This window comes from Curcuma longa, unplaced genomic scaffold (genome assembly GCF_044706935.1).
Source record: "Curcuma longa cultivar G26 ecotype Majalengka, Jawa Barat unplaced genomic scaffold, ITB_CL_G26_1.1 utg509_np1212_2302976_RagTag, whole genome shotgun sequence".
NCBI lineage: Eukaryota > Viridiplantae > Streptophyta > Magnoliopsida > Zingiberales > Zingiberaceae > Curcuma > Curcuma longa.
Window position 1 is genome coordinate 1,112,365 of NW_027435603.1, and position 18,376 is coordinate 1,130,740.

General features: G+C 38.5%; 3 protein-coding genes, 1 long non-coding RNA gene, 3 other non-coding genes and 1 pseudogene across 7 annotated transcripts; 2 read left to right on the top strand and 6 right to left on the bottom strand.

Moving 5' to 3' along the window:
* LOC141820707 (autophagy-related protein 18a-like) lies at positions 1-4,707 on the bottom strand. Its single transcript, XM_074708074.1, has 4 exons — positions 3,653-4,707; positions 1,246-1,447; positions 909-1,035; positions 1-294 (listed from the first exon to the last, which is right to left on the bottom strand). The coding sequence occupies exons 1-4, from the start codon at positions 4,610-4,612 to the stop codon at positions 204-206; spliced, it is 1,380 nt and encodes a 459-aa protein (XP_074564175.1). The 5' UTR covers positions 4,613-4,707; the 3' UTR covers positions 1-203.
* Positions 4,708-4,895: 188 nt separating this feature from the next.
* LOC141820749 (protein SRC2-like) lies at positions 4,896-5,448 on the bottom strand (annotated as a pseudogene).
* A 150-nt stretch (positions 5,449-5,598) lies between these two features.
* Positions 5,599-7,909, top strand: LOC141820611 (small ribosomal subunit protein uS4y-like). Its single transcript, XM_074707954.1, has 3 exons — positions 5,599-5,713; positions 5,835-6,216; positions 7,577-7,909. Exons 1-3 carry the CDS (start codon positions 5,686-5,688, stop codon positions 7,758-7,760), a joined length of 594 nt encoding a protein of 197 aa, XP_074564055.1. The 5' UTR covers positions 5,599-5,685; the 3' UTR covers positions 7,761-7,909.
* A 1,820-nt stretch (positions 7,910-9,729) lies between these two features.
* On the bottom strand, positions 9,730-9,842 carry LOC141820770 (small nucleolar RNA snoR100). Its single transcript, XR_012601161.1, has one exon. It is a non-coding gene; the product is annotated as a small nucleolar RNA snoR100 (small nucleolar RNA).
* An 88-nt stretch (positions 9,843-9,930) lies between these two features.
* On the bottom strand, positions 9,931-10,012 carry LOC141820767 (small nucleolar RNA Z155). Its single transcript, XR_012601158.1, has one exon. It is a non-coding gene; the product is annotated as a small nucleolar RNA Z155 (small nucleolar RNA).
* Positions 10,013-10,058: 46 nt separating this feature from the next.
* Positions 10,059-10,157, bottom strand: LOC141820765 (small nucleolar RNA R41). Its single transcript, XR_012601156.1, has one exon. It is a non-coding gene; the product is annotated as a small nucleolar RNA R41 (small nucleolar RNA).
* A 1,086-nt stretch (positions 10,158-11,243) lies between these two features.
* Positions 11,244-13,503, bottom strand: LOC141820516 (uncharacterized). Its single transcript, XR_012601142.1, has 3 exons — positions 13,204-13,503; positions 12,657-12,767; positions 11,244-11,573 (listed from the first exon to the last, which is right to left on the bottom strand). It is a non-coding gene; the product is annotated as an uncharacterized LOC141820516 (long non-coding RNA).
* A 1,936-nt stretch (positions 13,504-15,439) lies between these two features.
* Positions 15,440-17,482, top strand: LOC141820621 (zinc finger protein GAI-ASSOCIATED FACTOR 1-like). Its single transcript, XM_074707971.1, has 3 exons — positions 15,440-15,753; positions 15,847-16,246; positions 16,522-17,482. Exons 1-3 carry the CDS (start codon positions 15,564-15,566, stop codon positions 17,309-17,311), a joined length of 1,380 nt encoding a protein of 459 aa, XP_074564072.1. The 5' UTR covers positions 15,440-15,563; the 3' UTR covers positions 17,312-17,482.
* Positions 17,483-18,376: the final 894 nt, after the last annotated feature.

Genomic DNA, 18,376 nt, shown 5'->3' on the forward strand with positions numbered 1-18,376 from the left:
AATTATTTTTAATTCTCGTCTGTAGGGATCAGTTAGCAACAGAATTTGCATACTAATTTACGGAGCGAACAACGAAACGTTATCTTCTAATATTCACACAAAGTTATGCCAATAGTTCAATCTATGTACAGATTTCTTAAGCCGAGATGAAATTTAGGCATGAAAATCACAGTAAATGAACCATCGAGGTCAGACACGTTCTCCTAATAGAAGGAATCTGACTTGAGGAAGTTATAGCACACCAATTGTTTCATCTCTCCGCTCGCAGCTGGGTCAAATTGGCATTGAAAGAAACTGCATGGGCAATCCAAGAAAACCATATCAAATATAAAAATCCAAGCAAACTAAAACCGACAGACAGCAGAAATAAGCCCCACGGATCAATCTCGCTATTTGTCTGTCTTGCTTCTGGGTGCTGGGTGTTCGACTAAGTGGTGGAAGTCCAGCCTGAGAATCTCAGACCATCTTCCAGGCTAGAAAACCATATCAAATATAAAATCCTAGGCAAACTAAAACCGACAGACAGCAGAAATAAGCCCCATGGGGCATGGATCAATCTCGCTGTCTGACTGTCTTACTTCTGGGTGTTGGGTGATCCACTAGGTGGTGGACGTCCAGCCTGAGAATCTCAGACCATCTTCCGGGCTAGAAAACACACACCAGCACAATCTCCTCGTGATAATTTTCATTTTGTTTTATTCTAGTCATCTTTTTTTTTTCAAACATCATCCCACATATTCAAATGTCATTTAAAATATAAAAAGGTAATATCTGGAGGGAATATTCTAAAAATAATATTAACAAGTGATCAAGTTTAAAAACACTTCATACGTGTTTAGAAATTAAATGGTAAAAATGTGAACAAAACACTCTTATGATTGCAAAGTTTGAGAAACAAGGATTCATACCTTCCATCCATACCAAGAATGATGACAGTATTCTTTTGGTGGCCAAATGCAACAATGTAATGTGTATTTTCATGCAATCGGAACTGTGCCACTGACCATTCCGAGTGGAAATATTTCGGCAACACTCCTAAACAAGGAAACAACATACGATAATGAAAATATTTTTCCAATTTATGGTAGAACCAAAAATGAAACAGATGCTAACTAGCCAAACACATCATATTATTTGTATGACTACCTAACTAGAGGCATCAAACCACTGGGATAACAAATTTGTCTGCAGTTAATAAGGTAATCAATGGTTAATCTGATATGAAATAATTAATATGCAGCTTGCCTTTGATGAAAGAAAGATGTGAACTTTGAGTTGGAGCATTTGAATCTGATGCAGGGCGAGGTTTGTCATTTGCTGTCAATCCAAGATTAACCTTGAGGCTGAAAACATGAACAGTTCCCTTGTCGCTCGAGACAGCTAACCATTGCATGTCAGAAGAGAAAGCCAAACTATATATCTCTGCTCTATCAGCACCTCTTCTTACCTAGTGTCCCAAGAAAGAAGACCATTAAAAAGCATTGAAGTGGAAAACAACGAATAAGCAAACATTGTATAAATGAATGGCATATGCTCCCAGAAACAAGCAAAAAGAAAATTCTGATGCCATACTTCAGGAAGAGAATTCAGTAAGATCCTATTTCTATAATTTAGGTTCCAAAAAAGGAAAAAGGGTTCAAGCAGTAGCTATCTACTGATGAAAACAGTTTCTTGTGCTCATCAACAACAACAATCAAACTTTTATCCCACTAAATGGGGTCGGATATATAGATCAATTTACATCATTAAGCTCGATCCTCTATTATATCCTCATGTAAATTTAAATGAATTTTATTATATTTTATCATTGCTAACCAAGTCTTCTTTTTCAATTAATGCACGTATTTGTTATAAATTCATAATACCTAATTGGGATATTTATCGGTCACCTAAATACATGCTCATACCATCTTAAATGCATTTCTAGGAGTTTTCTCTCAATAGGTGCAACTCTAGCTTTCTTTTTAATGTTCTCATTTCTTATCTTGTTAATCTTCGCATGTCCCCTTAACACATTCATCTTTGTGACTCTCAACTCTAAGTTTCTTGTACTCATCAAGTAAAAAAAAGGAATACCTCAACCATAATAAGACACTGAATTCGACAGCCTCAAGATGACACTCTATTTCCATCCTTCCATGGAATTCAGATAAATTAAGAAAAAGAAAAACCAATGCATACATATTACAGCAAAAGCAACTCCTTGAAACCACCCAAATTATTGATCTCTATTCAGCCAATAAAGGGGAAAAATAACAAATTCATCAGCGATGGAAAGACAAATAGAAATGTTTGATACTATTGATATAGTTGCATTTTTACAGAAAAAGTTGTTCTTATCGAAATGAAGCAAATATTATAGCTGTTACATGGTTACAAATCGTGTTCTTGCATGCGAAGATGGTACAGGAAGTAAACATGCAGTTGCTATGTAGATTCTGTGTAATTACAGGGTGTAGATTGCAGATATCTGTGTGGCTAAAAGTAGAGCTGACAACTTGTATAGTGGTGCGTTAATCATATTATAACTCTTAAGCTGTCATATTATTCTTGTCAATGCACAATCATACAAATAATATAAAACACCATTTTTGAAAAGTAGTAATAATTTATATGACACAAACAATGCAGACTCCTGCCAAATCTTGTTTTGTCAATAACTACTATTACAGACAATAGTCAATTCAAAGGCAATCAAACAATACCGTTGCAAATGCTACTTTGCATAAAGCATTTGCATTGGCCCATGATCAGTGTAAACTGACGACTTTATTTGTCAACACAAAAATAATTAAAAAATGCAAGGATAGGGGGAAATTCATCTTTCCTCCAAGTTAGGATACCACATTCCCAATGATGCTCCACTAAACAGTTTGAACCACAAAGTAAGGCAAATTGGCTTATATACTTCAAATCTTTGGTTGAATCAAATATTTCCTAATATTTTATCACTAATCAGTTTTACAAAATAGATCAAAAACAACTATGACAGCACATTTTATGAAATATTGGCATAAAAATACATCAATGTTATTGACTTAAGTCAATGGATACTGAATCTAGCTATATGAAGTTTTAAGCACAACATATTTTATGAAATATTGGCATAAAAATACATCAGCACTATTGACTTAAGTCAATGGATACTGAATCTGGCTAAGTGAAGTTTGAAACAGGAAACAAGGTCATAACTCATAAGCATTTTCCTTTTGAGCATTACTCATTGTAATAAGATCAAAACTAAAAGCCTTTATCCTCAAATCCTACAGCATTAATATCCATTAACAGTTTCACATTGGATTTGTTGAACCAAAGATACCTCAAGATGATATAAAATGCGAAGTAAAACAATTTACCAGTTTAAAAGAGGAAACTAAAGAGTAAGAGCTCATTTTAAGTGTTTAAACCAGAATAAAGAGAGACATAAGGTAGGCATACTGAAATTCTAATGGAAAAATGGTATAGTAAGATGCAAAAAAATTCAAAGGAACCACAATGAAGCTGCAACACAGAAAATTAATACATTGGAGTCCTTGTCTCTTGTTATATGTAGACAAAGAAAGTAAATTGATGGTAAACAATAGAATAGAACAAAGAAGATAAGGAAAAAAAATCCATATAAATGAGAACTTAATCCAATGCGAGGCCTTACTTCTTGAAGGAGAGTACCATCGACTGTGCTGAATATCCTAACAAGCGTGCCCTTGGAGCTTGCAGTTGCAATCAACCTTCCATCCTGCGACAGAGCAAAACAAGCTATCCTCGAATCGTGTGCCATAATGAACTTCGTTCGCCTCGCTCCATAATGCTCCACCCTGACCTGCCCCTTCTGACCACCTGGGCAGACCAGCACAAGCGACCCCTGTTGCTGTGAAACCGCGCACAACCCCTTGGGATTCGGCACAGTCTCAATCTGATGCATCAACTGAAGGTCCGCGAAATTATAGACGAATATCTTGTTGTCAAGAACCACAATAATTTTGTCCCTCCGGAGCCGGACGGCACGGACCTCCGAACGGAAGGCGAGCTCCCCGATGCACCGGCTCTGGTGATCATCCCAGATCATGACCTGATTGGGCGGGTACTTCGGGTTCGGCCCGCCGCCAACGAGAGCGAGGATGTTGCACCGAAACAGCATCTCCACCACGCCGATGCCCCTTCCATCAAAGTCCCGGCGGAAGATCTCGCGGAAAGGGTCACAGTTGTAGATCCGGAATCCCCTATCCGTGCCGACGGCGAAGCAACCGTGGTCCTGGTTAAAAGACAGGTGGAGAAGCAACAGCGACAGCGCGGCGTCGTTTTCCGCTACCCTAGGCGGCGAGGAGGAGGACGTGGTCGCGGGGACTGGCTGCGGCGAGGAGGAGGACGTGGTCGGCTGGGAGGTCACATCCTCGAAAGATTCATCTAGTTTCGGAGGATCGCCGATATTCGCCTCCTCCTCCTCCTCCTCCTCCTCCTCGGGATCGATCTGCGGAGGCGGGAAGGGGTTAGGGTGGATCACCGGAGAAGGGGCGACCGAAGACGAACCGGGACCGGTCACGAGATCCGAAGCCGAAGCGGAAGCATCTGAGGCGGTGGGCGAAGTAGGAAGAGGGATCGAGACGGAGGCCATGGTCGGAGGAAGGAGGGATTGGAGAAATCAGAAATTTTCACGGAATCGAAAGGGCAGCGGCCTGCGGCGGAGCGCAATGTCAAGTTCTTGCTTAGCGAATTATCTCCACAAATTTATGTTTATATTTCTGTCCAAACTTTTATAGTTTATTAAGATTTCTTTTATAGTTTATCCGTAGATATGCTTGAAAATATTTATATTATTTCAGTTTCATCGAAATTTAATTTTTATCTATTTTAATAAATTTATTTTAAAATAATCAATTGTAGTCCGGGAGTTATTATTACCCGCTGAGGCAGCAAGGCCGTTCGCCGTGGGCGTCCAAGGCCGACGGGTACGCCGGCGCCGGCGCCGCCACGCTCTCGATGAGCTTGTAAGAGAAGTTGAGCACCCCCTTGGGTTTACCCGATCCGACCGGGCAAACCTGGTAGCTGATGTGCCGGACGCTCCGCCGCCGCTCGATGCCTTCCCCGTTGAAGAGATCGGCGAGGGGCACGTGGACCTCACCGACGTCGCGATCGCAAAGCGGGCAGGCAAGCTCGGTGGGAGGAGGATGTGACTGAAGGGAGTGGCCGCCGTCGGCGGGGACAGCGAGGCGGAGAGTGATGTTCCAGCTCGGGTTGCGCCCGCCTTTGAGCGGCGAAGACGACAGTATTGACGGCCATCTTGGAGAAGAGGCTTACCTGCTTGAGGTCCTTGGCCGATCCCAATGTGATCTCGAGCGTGCGGTAATCCATGGCCGACATCAATGGAGCTTCCACGGCTGGTAACCGATCGCATGACCGACCTCGTCGGAGCTTCCAGCCTTCCACCGCCGATCGAAGAGGACAAATTGGGGAAGAGAACTCTTCGAAATCGGACTGGACCGGACAAAGAAGTCCACGTACAAATCGGGGCCCCAATTCGAGCCCGATGTGGGCCAGGACTGAAGGTGACGTCAGGACGGCATTTTTAGGGTTTTATTTTCCCTCGTTGATAAAGTCACGAAGGGAGAACCACACCTTCATTCTCAGTTCTTCGCGGCGGCGTCGTCTCCCGATCTCAGATCTTCCTCGTCTGAGGCAAAGAAGGCCATGGTTCATGTTAGTTTCTACCGCAACTGTAAGATTCTTTTGCTATCGATCTTTTCCATTTGAACTTTCATATTCTATTTTTTTCTTGGTTTTATGATTCGGGTCTGGATCTGCTTCAAAAGATGTAGTTAAAGGCTGATTTTTGACAGATGGGAAGACCTTCAAGAAGCCCCGCCGGCCGTACGAGAAGGAGCGGCTGGACGCGGAGCTGAAGCTAGTGGGCGAGTATGGCCTCCGGTGCAAGCGCGAACTGTGGAGGGTTCAGTACGCACTCAGCCGTATCCGGAACGCCGCTAGGGAACTCCTCACGCTCGACGAGAAAAACCCCCGCCGGATCTTTGAGGGCGAGGCCCTGCTCCGGAGGATGAACCGTTACGGGCTCTTGGAGGAGGGGCAGAACAAGCTCGATTACGTCCTCGCGCTTACTGTGGAGAACTTTCTGGAGCGCCGCCTTCAGACGCTCGTCTTCAAGTCTGGGATGGCCAAGTCGATCCACCATGCTCGTGTCCTGATCAGGCAGCGCCACATCAGGTGAGTTGGCTATTACGATATCCTCGACAGAGCATGTTGATGATTTACCCGATTATTTCTGTGAAAAAGGCCTAACTTTTTGCTATTACTTTCATCTTTACTTCTAGTTGAACATGATCATTTAGAATACTTGTTGGTTTAATTCATTGGATGCTATTTACAAGCGTGTACTTTCTTAAAATTTAATTCAATGAATTGCTGCAATCAATTAGCATGCTTTGAACAGTAAACATAAGTTTTAACGTAGTGAGTTACTTGTGCTACTAGTTGTAGCCAAAAGCTTGTGATCGCTTCCAATTTGCCAGACAGCATTTGAGTTCATGACGTGCTGCGGATTGTATGTTGCATCTTTATCTTAGGGATAAAGGGATTTTTTTTTCTTTGCCTGACCAACTGTTTTCAATTGTTTTTTTTTTCTGTTTCTGTAATATGCTTCTATTCTCATGTCTCGATGTTGGTTGATGAATGATCTTGTTGCTCAAGGGATTAAGAGATATTGTATCATCTATCCTCTTAGCTGAACGTCAGGTAATAAAATAACTTCTGTCCGAACAGTATTGTGGAATCATTTTGTGTTGACTTTTTTGTAAAAGAACTATAAAATTTTGTAAAACCATCTAATTTATCAATCCGACGGTCAGATATATATAATCAAATTTTGCAACAATGGGGTGAAGACAAAGGAGAGGTGTCCCTGGGGGAGGTCAGACAACAAATCATTAACATTGATTGATAAATAACCAATTATCAATTGTGACAAGATCTGCTTTTTTATCTAGTCTTAATCTACATTATTCTATATATTTAGCATCATTGTTAATCTTTTGTGATCTAACTATTTGAGATCAGTTACATCCATAACCTCTATTTTACTCTGCATATGTTTAAATTACTAGTAATGATATTGGTTTTGCATGAAAATCTGTGTTAATGGGATCTTTTGTTCTCTTGCAATTCTAGTGTGCTGGAGACATTAGATATTTAGTTTGCTAACTATTTATATGATGTAGGCTTCTATGTAAACCTATTATCACTCTCAAGGATGAACTTAGTACCATCTCTTTAAGCTATTCTTTGATCATTGCTTCCATTTTCGTGCCTTCCAGCAAGTTTTTCTCGTTTCTTTGAATGATTTTTTCAACTGTTGGTGCAATTTGGAATGCAAATGCTATAATATTGCTTATATGTAAACCTACTATCACTCTCAAGGATGAACTTAGTACCATATTCTTAAGCTTTTCTTCCATTTTTGTGCCTTTGAGCAAGACTTTCTCAATTTTTTTTAATGATTTTTTTCAACTGTTGGTGCAAGTTGGAATGCAAGTGCTATAATATTGTTTTACTTTACCCCTGATTACAGAGTTGGAAGGCAAGTTGTCAACATTCCTTCATTCATGGTTCGACTGGATTCTGCAAAGCACATTGATTTTTCATTAACTAGTCCATTTGGCGGCGGCCGCCCTGGAAGGGTAAAGAGAAAGAACCAGAAAGCTGCTGCAAAGAAGGCAGCTGGGGGAGATGGCGACGAGGATGATGAGGAATAAGCATTGTGTTTTAGTAGCTTCCGACATTTCATTTTCCCATGGAGTTCTATCTATCTATTTATTTGAGATATTCCTTTTAAATTCAGTGGTTTGATCTTACTAAACATGGAGTATGACGAATATGGTTTTGAGATTATATTTTCCTTGTTTATTAGTTTCAACTGAGGATTCTTTGAGATTTTGCCTGAAATAATAGTGGCACCGATAACCTATTATCATAAAATGTCAACCGTACAAATACGGACCCATAATGATAATTTATATAATGTATTTGGGATATTGTTTTTTTTTAAATCATAATAAATGAATTGAACGGTCAACCATATTTATTAATAAAATTTTTATTAATGTATATTAAATAATTAAAAATTTAAAATGAATATATAAATTATATTATTAAATTTAATAATTAATAAATAAATTTAAAATATAAATATTTCAAAATAAAATGGAATTGAAAATTTATAATATTTAAACGTTTGAGTTTGATTTTCAAACTTGTTAGATTGTCATAGCACCGGTTGAATTCCGACTCCAAAAAATAATGACTCACATACTTATATAAAGGATTATAATGATGGATTTAGGGTTGATCATGATTTGTGGTTATAAAAAGTCTCTCTGGATACCCAGAATACCAAAAAAAAACACACAATTAATTATTTGTTCAAAGCGAATTATTTGATCCAGATTGGAACGCACTATATATATAAAAAAGATATTTTGAATAAAATAAAATTTTAAATTTAATCCAAAATGTTGATTTTTCATAATTTTATTTTTTAACTACGATTACATATGGTCGACCAAGTGAACTCTTATTTTGATTAATTTAATATTCGTTCTGAAACATGTTTATCAAACTAAGATAGCGTGATATTAGCTAAGAATAGGCTTTTCATATTAATATCAAAGTGTTACTATTTTTCTCTTACATGACATTTCTTGCATTTATAAGGATTTTTAATGGCAAAATTTCAAAATTATTTTTTTACACTTTTGATAACAAATGTAGGAAAGGGAATTTTATTTTGCTTTTAAAATACAATTATCATTATATTACAAGTTTTTCTTTAGTTATCATCATATAATCAGTGTGGTGGATTAAAATATAATTTTTACTATAATAGAACACGATAAATATATTAACGCCTTTAGTGAAGCAGGAGCAATAACGAGACTTTATAAAAGGAAGATATTTTAATGTGCACCATTCCAATCCTTTTTTATTATAACACTTTAGGATATATTTAATTGTAATACGTAAGTATTAAAGTTAATAAAAATTATATTTTCGAAACAACGAAACTATTAATTTTCTTTTTTATATACTTCTAAAATTCAATATTATTTCATTTTAATAGTAGGGCTTTATAAGTTGTATATTTGAGCCGATATACAAGTACGAAATTAATTGATAAATATTTTTTTAAAAACTTTATATTCAATTTTCAAAAGGATAGTTTTTACTATAAAACTTAATTACGATAATTTCCAAATATAGTAATACAATTATTTCCGATGAAGCATATTAATTGCTAATTTGATTAATTTTATTTGTTGTAGAATTAAATATTCTTAATTACTAAACGAAACATGAACAACTAGTAGGTGCTAAAGTAGTAAATGAACTGGATAAACGATCTAGGGTTTGACTTCTGTGCAGATACACGAGTAGATCTTACGTACAAACCCTTATACAAGGGCGAAGCATATGTTTTTCCCCCTTTATAATCTAATAAAATTGATGATCCTATAAAACAAAGATGAAATAAATATCTTTATTATATAGAAAAATTTTAGTACCCAACTAAAATTGGTAGAGTAGTTAATATTAACAAACAGCAATCGTAGAAACATCGAATTGAAATAACAAATCTAAATTTGCAACGGCTAAAAAAGTAAGGAAATAAAAAAATATTGATCGAAAAAGGAAGCCAAATGTTAATGAAAATAGATGAAGGAAGAGCGATGTGGGTCGAATCCAGGCCCGCGAGATCAAATCCCGAAGGTATCAATGCGAGCAGACATGATGACCATTTTCGTTCGATCTCTGTGCGCCTTACCATGCTTCCTTCCTCCTCCAGTCCAGAGCATCGGCTTATTGCACACAGTTCATCAATCCACCAAAGAAAAACACCAAAACAACAAAAAAAGCGTAGACAGTCGCCGTCGATCAGATAGTTGTAGTCTGATTCATTGTAAGATCGACATGAAAAAAGATTCCGAGAAGAGAAATCATCACATCGACGGCATTTTCAAAAAAAACCGTATAAATGAAAAGAAAAATAAATAAAGAAGAGGCTCAGAAGGATCCATTGGTTCGTTGCTTAATCAGAGAGGAGAGAAGGCTCCGATCTCATATAATAGGTAGGTAATGCACATCACAGCCTCTACTTCGATCTAAACAATGGAGAAGAAGGAAAAGACTATGAAGCGTACCTGGTTCGAAGAACGGTCGGCGAATGAATGATTGAAGGAGGTGGACACAAATATATATAGAGCGGGCGAGGAACAGAGTTAAGATTAGGGTTTGGTGTCCAACATCAAATTACAAAATTAGCCACGGGCGGGTTTTATTGTAATTTCCAATATTTTTCAAAATTTTCTGTAATCCATCTTTTGAAATAATAAAAACTATTTAAAATAATAAACACCATATAATTTTCCTTTAAATATTTGTTTACGGAAATTAATAAATAATTTTATATTTTCATTTTCTAACATTTCCGTTTTGTAATTTTTGCGTTCCTATTGCATGCCATGTCCCAATAATCGACTTGAGGGCGATATAATGCCATTATTATTAATATCAAAATATATTATATAAATTTTAAAAATCATATAAGGATCCTAAACACATATATTATCTAATTTCAGAGAAATGAAAGTATTTTAGAAAATAAATGAATAAAAATTAATGAAAAAGGAGCTTGGATATAAAAACAAAAGATATTTTTTTACAAGTATTATTATCTGATTGTCTCTAAACAATTAAAAAAGAAGGCAAAATTAACTAGTTCAAAGGACCGTTGATAATGTTAAATTAACTAGTGGAAAAATCTAAGTCCTTGAGATGAAGAATCGTTAACTATTTAAATTTAATATCTGAGATATAGTTGAATTGGTTATGATGAAATAAAATTACTAAAATGGACAAGAATCGAATCTCAACAAAATCGAGGTAATGACCTTCTCTGTCATGGTCAATTGTACTTCCTGATTTATCTCCTCACAGATGATCGTAAGATTGAATGTCTAAGACCGTTGGAGTGACGGATTCATTTTTTGCTAAAGTTAACCGTCTAAATTTATCTGATGAATGAATCAGATGAAAAATCATCAGTCTCTAGGATTAATTGTGCACACGGTCTGAATACTTTGATCACAAAAAAAAACAAGTTCGTTACCTTCAAATAGTAGAAAAAACGATCAAAGATAACAGATTTGAATAAATATGTATATGATATGATATGTAGACCAAAACACATCTCATTCTACGATACAAGCATTTCTCAAACTCCCTAAACTGACTATCATCGACTAGGCAGGCGACTATGTTCGTCGAAGACTGAAGGTGCTTCTGATTTGAAGGAATTTGCTCTTTGTTAGCAGCAGCAATTATAGCAGAAGACTTTGAATCACAATCAATGTGTTTACTAACCTTCTGCTCCTGCATTTCTGTATCAGCGGTTGTAGCCTCTGCATCAGTCATTTCTTCGTCACAGTCGCTTGCAGTAGTCTCAACTCCATTTGAGACAGAAATATGTTTTTTCTCTTGGGGTGTATCATTTCCACTGCTGGAGATAGAACCTGTATAATTTGGAAAGAAACATGAACAAATGAACTGTTTCACTCTTAACTATTCCTCTTCTTGCATATTCGTGGCCTTAAGCATCTCTGAACGCCAGAAAGGCATTCTATGATGCCATATTCAATTAAATATTGATTATAGTTACATAAACACCTTGGACATCAGTGAGCTATTTCTAGCAAGTTGGAGGTACTGAGCTTGCATGTTTAAGGATTCAACTGATGTATTCCCAAGAGAAGAATAAGTAATGGAGCAGGATCCAGATTTGTACAAACAAGACTACTTGATTTTTCTAATCCAAAAAGACTCAAATTTTCTCCAAAACTCTGAATTACTATTTCCTTAGGCTTAATTTAGTCAATATATCTGTGAAGCCCATTCTGCATATTCAGCAGTCAGTACTGTTTTCAATAGCTACAAATGTCAAGGAAAAAAGAAAACTTATCAACTAGTGTTCTTCTACCTCAACCAGGTAATTCAGGTTTTAACCCATCAAATTAGCAACTGTGTTAGTTATCTCCATGTCTTTGTATTTTTCTTATGCATTCTTAACCCTTAACTTCTCCATGACTAGCAGCAGCATAGGCCATCCTGACTTAAACTTACTAACTAGAACCTGGTAAATGACATCCCCCAAAACACAAGCAATGATTTCAACAGAGTTACTTGTTGTCCTAAAGTGAATTAGAAGATGAACATGAGAATTTTTTAACTTTTCATCTCTATTTACTCCAGTACTGATATGTCCCTTCCTTTTATTCCATGTTTATTTTACTGAAAGATTATCCTTTCACATGATTTCCTTTCTTCATAGGATAAATTAACTACAAGTCTGCATTCAAACTAAAAGGAACTATGCGACTAGAAATCCTATTGTAACGGAGCACTAAATCTTACAAAAATTACAGAAAAAACATTCCACAGTTGTGAGGGATGAGCACAATAGAGTTAATTAAGGAAACATATAGCCAATGTGCAACATTTATGGATCTTTTGATGCGCAACTATCATGTTGGAAAAAGAGAAGTTTCATGGTAGAAAAAAACACTAAACCAGGTAGATAAGATGTTGCACTTACTCACAATTTGAATTTGGGGTATTCAAATTTTCTGCTGAATGATCCACATTGGCAGAACTAGTTACAAACCGTGAAGTATCTGAAATTCTATCATCCGTTGCAGTATTTGACATGGCTAAGAATAATGATATTGGAACTTGTAAGAATTAGAACAAAATAATAATAATAATAATGATAAACTAAGAAAAACAATGCCCAAACAAAAAAATCTCAATGCACTGAGTCTCGACTTCAGAACAGTCAGAAAAATAATGTATTCCACATGTTAAAAGCATATATGAAACTATCCCTAAGAAATAAGCTCCTTCGTGTACAAACCGCGAAATAATGCAAACGCATGAGTGAGCAGATCAAAAAACCAAAACAAACAAACAAAAAATAATCTTCTTTCTTTGGGTTGGAAAATAAGTCGATCCCGATCCCGACTGGCCGAGTTGAGTTGAATAATACTCGTGAAACTAAAAAAAAAAAAAAAGCAACCTGTGGCGAGATCTGCACGACTAAATCGATAATAAAGGGTATAAAGGGAGACCAAAGGAAGAGCGATTTACCTTCGATTCGAATAACGTCCCGTCCTTCCTAAATTGCACATGGCAGATTTCCTCCAACAGCATCATCAACAACCCGATCCTCCCTGCATCCATTGTCAAACAAAGCCTTATTGAATCAAGAAGTTCTTATTCCACTCTTCATGCCGCTTCTCCTGGTTCACATCGATCTTCTACTCTTTGAAATTCACACTTAGCTACCACAATGACCTCAACTCGGCCTCAACTCTTCAATATCATCCACCATCGTGATCCTTCGTTTACTCAAGAACGATCTGCGAGTTTCCATCGTCGTCGACAAAAATCAAGTATCACTTTTTTGTTCTCTAAGAAATTCCTAGAGATAATCTCGAACTGGGTTTTGAGGCACATGGGCCTCTACTGGACCTGCTCAAAAGGCCCAACACAGGCGTATTATGAATAATTCATAATTTTTTTTTCCATTTTTTAATTAATTATTCAGTAAATAACATCGTTTGTATCGTTCTCATATTTAGAGGATTCGCATCACTTTCAAGCTTGACAAAGTCTCCTAGTAATAAAACTATATGTAAAAAAATAAATAAATTTTTTTTTCTATTTTACGTGTTTGTTTCCATCCATTGATCGAGTGTGACGTGCTATTTTTATGTGAATTACAATTAAAAAAATTACCCGCGATTGACCTCTTTCAATGTCTATTTTTCTTTGTTCCTTTGCAAATTTCATAGTTAGATAACTCACTTGTAATAAGTTATGTCTTACTTAATGCCGCATAGAGAAGAATTATTCTAATTGCTTCTTGGATCTCATCGAAACTTTGTAGACACGAACAAAGAATTCGAACAAACGAGACACCTTATGCTTAGTCGTTGCACCCTCAATTTGTTTAGTAATCTAGAGGATTAACTCATAAAGTTTTTTTTATTTAAAAAAAAAAATAATACGATTGAGTTAAAATCAAATTTTAAACTAAGTGTTTTCATGTGCACAGACTATGTGAGATGTTAATGAATACCGTTTTGTGTTTGTCAAAGGGAATTTGTGTGCAATTATATATAATTATTAATTAATCCCCTTTAACTAACATTTAATTTAAAGTCTTCGATGAAAGCATTATTAGTCAGTGTCATTGTTTGGTGTGCTCCACTAAATTTAACATCACTTATTATATAATTTATTGTTTTAGATTATAGATGGAAGGTGATAGAATTTAGGCTTTGCAATTTAGAAGTCTTATTTATATTTTAAAAATCTAAAAAAATTTGGAACACAAATAAATATCATATTATAATAATTACGAATCATAATTATTATACATAAATATGATTTATTTCTATTCAATATTAATCGATATTATATTATAATAGTTATACGATAATTATTATAGAATGAAGATATTTTTTTTAAAGATTCCAATGAAGGAAGATCGTCAACGATCTATTCTCTGCCCTACAAAATTTTCCATCTCATTTTCCACGCGAAGAATTCATGCTGAACTTCTGCCATTAATGAAGGAGACATCTGAAGAACTGAAGCTCGCTAATTCATGCTTTTCCACTTTAGTTTCTATTTGATTGGTTGGATAGATCATACATCAAGGGCTGGAAATGAGTAATGAAAGAAGAGCAGCTTTTGACTTTTTGGAAACTCATAGCCTTTTAGATTCGTAGCTGAGGATAATAGAAAACATGATGATGAAGTAGATTACTAGAATCTATGAACTCAATGAGTGTTGACTATGACTGCACACCCACTTTTCCCAGGAACAATCTTGATATCATTCCATCTAATCATTCACACCAACAGTCTCAAGACATGTGAGAATATAGAAGATGAAGATTCGACGACGAAGGTGCCGAATGGGCGATGAAAATGATGATGATGATGATGATATAGTCAACATTCAAAGTTCATTGGAGGATGATTGGACAAATTCAGATTTGATCTTCGTGATAATGCCCTATATACAAAAAGTCATATTTTGAATAATTATAGTTATCTCACACATATTTGATAATTGAAGAATAAACTTGAGTGTGACTTAAATTGAATACAAACTAATTAATACATGCCTAATGAGAGAGGAGGTGATAGCAACTCCAAGAGAAATTCCAAACGCAAGAATGCAACACCACAGTTATAGAGTCTGTCTTTGATTTGATCCCTAAACTAAGTGATTAAATAAATAAACATGATTAGGCGAATAAACAAATGGCTAGCTAATCAATAAACAGACAGCTAATATGCCCCTCTTCCCTCGCCTTAAAAGGAATCCCTTTTCTCCTTACTCGAGACCTTCGCCTGCAACAAACTAATTAAAGCAGAGAAGAATTTTGAATGAAGTGTAGTCGTCGATCGATATAGAGAAGTGTATAGCAGCCATGTCGAATATCACAGGAGACGGTGGAAGCTTCTGTTCCGGGAACAAGTCAGCCGGAGAAGATGATGCCCACAAGCAAAGCTACGTGCTGTATGATCAGTCGGCGGCGGTCGCGGATGCAAGCGCCGGCGTCTCCGCGACGCTGCTGCCGCAGACAATGAAGAAGAAGAGGAATCTTCCTGGAACTCCAGGTGAATTGAATTGACAGTTAAATTGTTATATTCTTGCTCACGTACGGTTGTTGAACACCATGAATGAGGACGGCGAGGTTTGTTTAATTGCAGACCCGAACGCTGAGGTGGTCGCGTTGTCGCCGAAGACGCTGATGGCGACGAACCGGTTCGTGTGCGAGATCTGCCACAAGGGGTTTCAGCGGGACCAGAACCTGCAGCTGCACCGGCGGGGGCACAACCTGCCGTGGAAGCTCCGGCAGCGGAGCAGCAGCGAGGTGGCGAGGAAGAGGGTGTACGTGTGCCCGGAGCCGGCGTGCGTGCACCACGACCCCGGCCGGGCCCTCGGCGACCTCACCGGAATCAAGAAGCACTTCTGCCGGAAGCACGGCGAGAAGAAGTGGAAGTGCGACAAGTGCGCCAAGAAGTACGCGGTGCAGTCGGACTGGAAGGCGCACGCCAAGATCTGCGGCACCAGGGAGTACAAGTGCGATTGCGGCACCATCTTCTCCAGGTAACGGATCATCTCCTTCAACCTATCGAACGAAATTCCTTCTTTCTCTATCGTTTGATGCAGATCGAATTGACTAGCAGTAGAATTCTGACTCAAAACCTTTCAACTATGAACTTTGATTCGTAGTCTTTTTGTGCGCGTGTGGAAAAGAGTGCAAGGGAGAGTTGACCGCCGCCAATTTGTCTCCCTTAAGCTTGATGCCATCTCCCAATCCATGCATCGGCTTTCTATGCTTCATCTTCATCTAATTATTTCCTGATTTACGCAATTTCCAGGAGGGACAGCTTCATCACCCACCGGGCCTTCTGCGACGCGTTGGCCCAGGAGAATGCCAACAAGATGAACCAGCCACTCATGGCCACCATGGCGTCCAACCTTCAAGCCCAGGCCTCCTCCACCCTCATGGCCGTTAAGCCTCTCCACCTCCCCGCCGACCTCCTTGCCTACTTCCCCCGCGACTCCAAGGGCAACTCGCCGGAGCTCCGCTCGCTCGCCGACCAATTCATTCCCCCACCCGCCGACATGGCCGCCGGCATGATCTCCAGCTTCCTGCCCAACGTCCCCGGCGCTCCCCCCTCCTGCCTCCCACCCGGCCCGGTGAGCTTCTGCGGGCTGGACGCGACCGCACTCCCGAAGCCTCCGTCGGAGTCCTCGGCCCACATGTCGGCCACGGCGCTGCTGCAGAAGGCTGCCCAGATGGGCGCCACGGTGGCCGGCGGCGGCAACAGGGGCGCCCTGGCGTCGATGATGGCGGGGCCGGACCGAAGGGCGTACGGCAGCCCGATTAAGGCCCACGGGCCGTTCCAGCTCGGCCGCCAGTTCTTCGATCCCTCGGTGAGTGAAATGGTCGGGTTGGTCGCCGGCGACGGGTCGGCTCTGAAGCACATGGCCCGCTGCGGGACTGGAGATGTGACGACGGTCGACTTCCTGGGAGTCGGGGGAGAGAGCAGACTACACATGCAACAGCAGCAGCAGCAGCAGCGTAGGAGGATGGAGACTCTGCGCGGGCTGCAGCAGCAGCAGCAGATGCCTACTGAAATGGAGAACGCTCTGTGGGATCTTTAATCGATCACAAACAACCAAAATGCAATGAATTTGCAACACTGTTGTTGTTGTTGCTGCTGCTGCTTGCTCAACAGGAGAATTGAGCAGATGGACCTGTAAGAGAGAGAGAGATGAAAAACAGTTGCAGAATTGAATAAGAATGGCCATTAGTTGCTAGCTTTCACTCGATTACTTCAGCGTTTAGTTCCTTTAGAGCATCTTCAACCTCTCCGATTGGGCCATGGTGGCCGACCAGTGGTCGACCAGTGATATCTAGGTTGTCACCTAGACATCCGCAATTCATCCTCTAGCTATGACATTAAAAAAATATTTAAAAAAATTTTCCTCCAAATGGGGACTCCTCGCACTCCTCCCTCACTCTTCCACAGGATGTTGAACATCTGCGTTGGCCGAACATGTGTGCGTGTTCCCGATTTACACCTGATGATGCCGATGGAAAATTTCCATGATTTTGAACCGATCACTACAGAAGTGAGTTGAGTCAATACGACATTTTTTTTTAATTTTTAAGATTTATCATTTTTTAGAGTATCTTCAACTGCAAGAGTTCTTGAAGAGATTTTTTGAAATTTAAAAAAAATCTCATTTATTTCTTTATTATAAAAAATCCTCCGAATAACTTTTTTTTATAGATCCAATCATATTTTTTTTTCTAAACTCATTATTAAATTATAAACTAATTTTAATTTAAAAAATAAAAATAAAAAAGAGTCCTTCTAAATGATTTAAGATATCTCCTTCTAAATGATTTTTTTTATATAACCGTGATAATAAAAAAAAAACTCCCAACGAATCTCAAAATTTATTATTAATTACGTCCACGTTGTAGTTCCCGAGTGGTTGTAACGGCCTGCTGTCCGTTAACCTAGACGACCGACCAATCGGATTCTGCCACGTAGAAGACAGATTTAATCGAAGGGAAACTACGGCGGTCATGATAGGAGATGCAATATCCGCCGTACATTCTGATCGTTGCGGTCCAGATCACTCCGACGTGCTCGCGCTCCTTCGCTTTACCATTCTACTTAACTTTCTTTTTTCATCCGGATAAAAATAAATAACAAA